The sequence below is a fragment of the Humulus lupulus genome, chromosome X (assembly GCF_963169125.1).
Source record: "Humulus lupulus chromosome X, drHumLupu1.1, whole genome shotgun sequence".
Taxonomy (NCBI): Eukaryota; Viridiplantae; Streptophyta; class Magnoliopsida; order Rosales; family Cannabaceae; genus Humulus; species Humulus lupulus.
Genome location: NC_084802.1, coordinates 179,417,921 through 179,424,705, shown reverse-complemented (window position 1 = coordinate 179,424,705; position 6,785 = coordinate 179,417,921). Strand labels below are relative to the sequence as shown.

Sequence of the window (6,785 nt, the reverse complement as noted above, 5' to 3'; positions counted from 1 at the left end):
TTTAGTCTTCTGCTTGTAAACATTGGAATGAGCCATAACAGTTGGTATATACTATTTTGAGGAAATTTTCTCGCTACCATGCTGTAAAGGATCTACACACATCTTCTCTTTTTTATCTTCACTCACTAAAGGAGAGAACGATTCAATCCTCTTGCAATATTCACAATTACTGGCCAATTCACACCATTCTAAATATCAAATCTAACCTTTTCTTAATTAACTTGCAAGGTTAAATGACCTGCTTGTACATCAATAAGTGCTCCACGTACTAAGAAAGGGCGACCAAGAATAAATGGAATCTCATGGTCCTCCTCCATATCCAACACCACCAAAATTAGCAGGAAATACAAACTTATCCACTTTAACTAAGACATTTTCTATTACTCCATGTGGATATGTTAAAGAACAATCAACAAGTTGCAAAGTAATGGTGATAGGCTTTACCTCCCAAAGACCCAACTTCTTAAAAACTGATAAGGACATCAAATTAATACAAGCACCAAGGTCACACAAAGGCTTATAATATGATGATCCCCCAATCATACAAGGGATAGTAAAGCTACTTGGATCCTTTAGATTTTATGGAAACTTTTTATAAAATATGGAACGACATTCCTCTGTATGCTTCACAGTCTCATAATCCTCAAACTTTCGTTTCTTTGAAAACACCTCCTTCATAAACTTGACATAATTGGGAATTTTCTCAAGAGCGTCAAAAAATGGAGTGTTGATGTTAATCTTCTTGAATATCTCTAAAAACTTGGAAAATTGTTCATCATGTTTCTTCTTTAGGAATCCTTGATGATATGGTAATGGAGGTTGGTTCATAGGAAGGTTATCTTTCTTCGTTGTTGGTTTCTCATTAATACTGTTCTTTTCTACTGTCTCCTCTTTTTCAATTTCTCGTACTACTAGCTCACTTTTTATCTTATTATCCACCCCTTGGAAGAATCTTTTTTCCTCAGTCACACCCCCTTCAATCCCCTTACCACTTCTCATATAAATGGCTTTGCCTTTCTCCTCGGGGTTCAATATTGTGTCACCAGGAAAATTCCCTTTCTGCTGAGAAGCAATAGTAGTTGCCAATTGTTCCACTTGGACCTCTATGGTCTTCATTGTAGCCCCCACGTTAGACATATGAGTTTCAATATTATCCAACCTTGCTTCATTCTTATTAAATCTCTTGCTAGTCTCCATCATAAAAGTACCCAATATGTCCTCCAAAGATGACTTCTTCTCTGCTTGTGGCTGAGCACTAAAACCAGGAGGTGGTTGCAGGACATTCTTGCTATTTACATAAGAGAAGTTCTCATGGTTTCTCAACCCCGGATGATAATAATTTGACATATTGTTACCCTAGTAGTTGTAATTTCCATTAGACACATATAATGCTTGCTCTTGATTCAAACAAACCCTATACTATGATGCAACAACAACAACAGTCTCAATGATAGAAGGACCATTTTTGGTTGATAAGGCAGCCACTTAATTTGATAAGGCAACAATCTGAGCTGCTATTGATGTCATTGGATCCACTTCATACAACCCAGTTACCTTCTGAGGCATTAAACACTCATTCGAACATTAACAACTATTAATAGCCATCTCTTCCATCAAATTACATGTTTCATCAGCAGTCTTTCCCAATAATGCACCTCCAGCAACAACATCTATTATAGTCCTGGTTGGACCATTCAACCCATTGTAGAAAATCTACACTTGCATCCAGTTTTCATAACCATGTTGGGGGAAGCGACGTAGAAAATCCTTGAACTGCTCCCAAGACTCATAGAATGGTTCAGAGTCAAGATGTCTGAACTGACCTATATTACTTCTTAATTGAGTAGATTTTGATGGAGGGAAAAAGTTCACTAGATATTTTCTTGCCATTTCATCCCATGTAGTAATGGAGCCTGGAGGTAGAGATTGTAACCAACTCCTTGCTCCATCCCTTAGAGAGAAAGGAAAGAGACGCAGTTTAATGGCATCATCAGAAACACCATCCATCTTCACTGTAGCACAAACCTCCATGAAAATTGCTAGATTAATATTAGGATCTTCAGTAGCCATACCCCAAACTGATTCTTTTGCACCATATATATCAATGGTTGCTTCAGCTCAAAATTATTAGCAGCAATGGTGGGATTAACAATTCCAGTGAGGTTATCATCAACATCGGGCATACAGAAATCACAAAATGCCCTTTGTTGTTGTGGTTGTTCTGGTGGATTTGATTGAACGTTTGCACCATCAGTATTGTTGTCTCCTTGATATTTATTCTCCATTGCAAATAACCTTCGTTTTTTCGTTATCTTTCTAAGTGTACCTTCAATTTCAAGAACAAAAGGTTCAATTGGAGTAGAGATTCTAACTCTTCACATAAACTGTGCACAATTCAAGAGCAACAAAGACTTGTAGAAATAATATTAGAAAAAAATTAAAAAAATTCAATCCCTGGCAACGACGGCAAATAATTGATACAATTTTTTTTTCACCACAAACGTACGACGTTATTACAGTGTAGTTTTAATTAAAAAGGATGTCGAACCCACAAGGATTGATTTATTAATTCTACTTATTACTAAACTCATAAGGCTTTAATTTTAAATAAAGAAATTGAAAACAAGAATGTTTAGCAAAATAAATAAAATAAGTACGATGAACGAATTGAAAATTAGAGAATGTAAACCTAGAATATTGATTTCCCTATTTCAAACTACCAATCTCAATTTATTAATTATCTCATTCTATTCCCCTAATTTGTAATTTCTCAAGTGTAAGTGATTTTATTCTTAATTAATAAACAAGATATTTCTATTCAATATTAACTAAACAAGAATGCATTAAGCAATATGGTTCTCTTAATGAAACTCATAGAAATCATGGAATCTCTCAATCTCACACTTTTCCCATGTCATGAAATTCTCTCTAAAGTGTAAAATCCTAAATCTAAATTCAATGGTGATCAAGCATTAAATAAAAGAATGCATGAACAAATTAGAGAAACTTCATGGTAATAATATCAAAACTTTAATTCAACAACTAAAATAGTTTTGTCAATACTCTAGAAAATATGTTTAGTTCATGATCACAAACATTGAATCAATAACATTCATGTTCATGGCTAACTAAACTAAAGAGAAAACTAATAGAAGAAATACTAGAATAGATGTTCAATTCGGCTTCAATCCTTCTTGTTGTTCTCCAATGTATTCTTTGCCTCCAAGACGTTCCAAAAGTGCCTCCAAGACATTCCAAAAGCCCCTTTAGTGAAACCCTAAGCTTATATTTATAGCCCACAAGAAATTACCCTAAGACTCCCTGTTTGTTTTGAAAGAAAATTACAATTGCATTAAACAACAGAATCAAGTTCAAGTACACGAAATAAACAATCAAGAGCATCATGCTCCCAAAACACATGATTAGAGAAAGAAAAGGATACACGAGCTAAAGAATGAGCTCCTCTCTTCCTTGATCGTTTGACAAAACTCAAAATAATTTGACTCAATGAAGAGAGTAAGTTTTACAAAATGAAGACAGTAGACTAATAGAACTTCGAATAACCTGAACTGCCACAAGACAATCTGTTTCCACAACACCTTGATGCCACCCTTTCTCTTTCATCCAACTCAACGCCTCCTTCACCTCCATTGCCTCAGCGATTTCAGGCTGAATACGACCCCTCCTACAACCCACCTTAGCAGCAACCAACTTGCCCTCACAATCCCGAGCCACACACCCATAGCCAAACTTAGCTTCTTCTTCAAATAATGTAGCATCCACATTATCCTTGATCTTGTTCAGTTAAGGTTTGACCCAATGATCACTTCCATATACTGGGAAGAAATAACACAGGGAGGTAACATGACTAGTCTATTGATCACTTATCCAATGATCAAGATAACTATTAGCAAACATTACAGTTTCAGAAGCATAACCAAATTTGTTATTCCATACCATTTCACCTTTTCCAAATCACCCAGCAGATAATTGCTATCTCTTCCATCATATCCTTCCCAACTACATTGAACCCCGCCTAAAACCAATCTCCAAAAGAGCCACTACATAACCAACCAAATTCTACACCAGCTATCTCCCAACAAGCATCCGTGACTGGACAAATTACAAAAAAATGAATAATAGATTCAAAGCATTGCTTGCATTTAGGACATCAGCTAGAAACAAGAACTCTTTTACTAATCAATTGTAAATTAGTACGTGAAAAATTGGAAATAACCCTCCATAAAAAGTTATTTACCTTGGGTTGGATTTTTAAACTCCATAAATTCTTCCAAAAAATTGAGCTATTTGCATTCCCTCCCTCATGTTCATCTAGCTGCAGCAAACGATAAGTAGAATTCAAAGTAAAAAACCTAGACGTTTCACCTCTCTAACTCCATCTATCTTCACTTATGCCATCACCCAAAGGGATACTGACAACTAAATCCTTGTCCCCTCATTAAAAAAATCATGCAGTATATCCTCATCTCACAGCCTCAATCCTGGAATCATTAAGCTCACCACCTTTTGTCCTTCCAAACTAGGATTAGAAGTCGAAACAAAAGGACACTCATTATCTGGTAACCATGGATCTGCCAAGATATCAATATCATTACCACCATCAACACACCTACGGGCATCCCCGCACATCAGAGATTGAGACTCCCAAACACTCATCCACACAAAACTTGGATACCCCCCAAGACCAGCTTCCAAAATCATTCTAGAGGGATAGTACCGAGCCTTAAACAACCTTGCCACCAGAGACTCTGTTCTAGTCATTAATCGCCACCCTTGTTTTCCCAGTAGGGAAATATTAAACTCTGTTAGATGACGGAATCCTAACCCCTCCCTTATCCTTACAGGCACACAATTTCTCCCAACTTTGCCAATGTATGCCTTTTCATTGAGAAGATAGCCAAGTTAGCCAACTCATCATTCTTTCTATCTCCTCACATTTCTTCAGTGGCAAGAGAAACACGCTCATAACATAGTTTTGTAGAGTTTGCACCACTATTTTTAATAAAATCTGCTTCCCAATGTGAGACAATAACTTACCATCCCAATTTTGTATTCTTGAACACACCCTATCCTCCAAGAAAACCAAAATAGCCGATTTATTGTGCCCAATAATGTTGGGCAGCCCTAAATACATACTATTATCCCTAGCTTCCTCAATCCCCATCGAACCACTCACTTGAGAACAAACGCGAAGGTTGGTATTTTTTCTAAAAAAAAGATAGAGGATTTAGTAAAATTAATCTTCTCACCTGAAGCCCTCTCAAAAATTCGAAGCAATTCCATCACCCTCCTCGCTTCTTCCAAGTTGGCCCCACAATACAGATAGCTACCATTTGCAAAGAACATATGAGAAATCACAGGGGCTCCATGCGCTACTTGACACCCTCTAATCCATCTGTTATCCTCATACTTCTGAATCAAAACATACAAACCTTCAGCACAAATAATGAACATAGAAGGCGATAGGGGATCGCCTTCTCTAATTCCCCTAGTAGGAAGAATAAGATTCATTTGCTGTCCTTCAACAACAATCTTATACTTAACATAACTAACAAAACTTAGTTTCAAACTCACCCATCTTCTACTGAAACCCATCTGAGAAAGAATTGCCTCCAAAATATTTCATTCGATTTTGTCATATGGTTTACTCATATCTAGCTTGACCGTCATACAACCCACCCTACCAGAGTATTTCCGTTTCATATAGTGCATCACTTCAAAAGAAACCAAAATATTATTTGTTATCAATCTCCCTAGAATAAACACACTCTGAGATTATGATATAATCTGACCCAAGACAAGTTTTATTTGATTTACTAAGACCTTTGAGATAACCTTATATAACACGCTGCACAGTGAAATTGGTCGCAAATCATCCATTCCAACAGGAGACTTCTTCTTAGGAATCAACACAATATTGGTATCATTCAACTCATCAATAATAACGTCTGTTCTAAAAAAATCCTTGACAATATGGATAAAATTATTTCCAATAGGAGAACAGCATTTCTGATAAAAACTAGGGCTCATACCATCAGGCCCTTGAGACTTATCTGGATACATCTCAAATAAGGCATTCTGAACCTCCTCATTAGAGACAGGCCACAACAAGTCCTCATTCTGGAGATCTGTTATGGATGGCTGAATACATTCTACAATCTCCTTGAAGTAATTTAATATCACTTCTGACAGCCCACTCTCCCAATCCACCCATTGATCCCTAGTATTTTTCAACTTGATAATCTGATTATTTCATCTCCTTGCACTAGCAGTAGCATGAAATTTTTTACAATTCTTATCCCCCTCTTTTAGCCATAGTTGTTTTGAGCATTGTCTCCAAAACACTTCTCATTGAATAAGAGCTTTTTCCAGCACATTTTGTTCCACAACATACCTCTGAAATGACACAGAAACACGCCGACCCTTTAATCTCTTATGCACCAACTTACAGCGAGCAATACGTTGCATAAAATTCCCTGTATACTCTTTATCCCACTCAGCAAGGACCTCCCCACAATTCTTGATTTTATTTTGAATATCCATATTAGAATTGTGCTCCCAACAATTCTTTACAATCTGTGCACACATTGGCTCCCTTAACCATGCATTCTGAAAGCGAAATCTCTTGACAGTAGTTGAGTTATTAATTATAATGGGAGATACAAAAATAGGGCAGTGGTCTGAAGATGTAACCTTGAGATTAAACACTTTTGTTGATCCAAAAATTACAAGCCAACAAAACGAGGCAAATGCAAGATCTAATC

General features: G+C 36.6%; 1 protein-coding gene across 1 annotated transcript; it reads right to left on the bottom strand.

Annotated features, from left to right (window-relative positions):
- Positions 1–300: 300 nt before the first annotated feature.
- LOC133806483 (uncharacterized) lies at positions 301–1,347 on the bottom strand. Its single transcript, XM_062244580.1, has 2 exons — positions 612–1,347; positions 301–470 (listed from the first exon to the last, which is right to left on the bottom strand). The coding sequence occupies exons 1-2, from the start codon at positions 1,345–1,347 to the stop codon at positions 301–303; spliced, it is 906 nt and encodes a 301-aa protein (XP_062100564.1).
- Between the last annotated feature and the right edge of the window lie 5,438 nt (positions 1,348–6,785).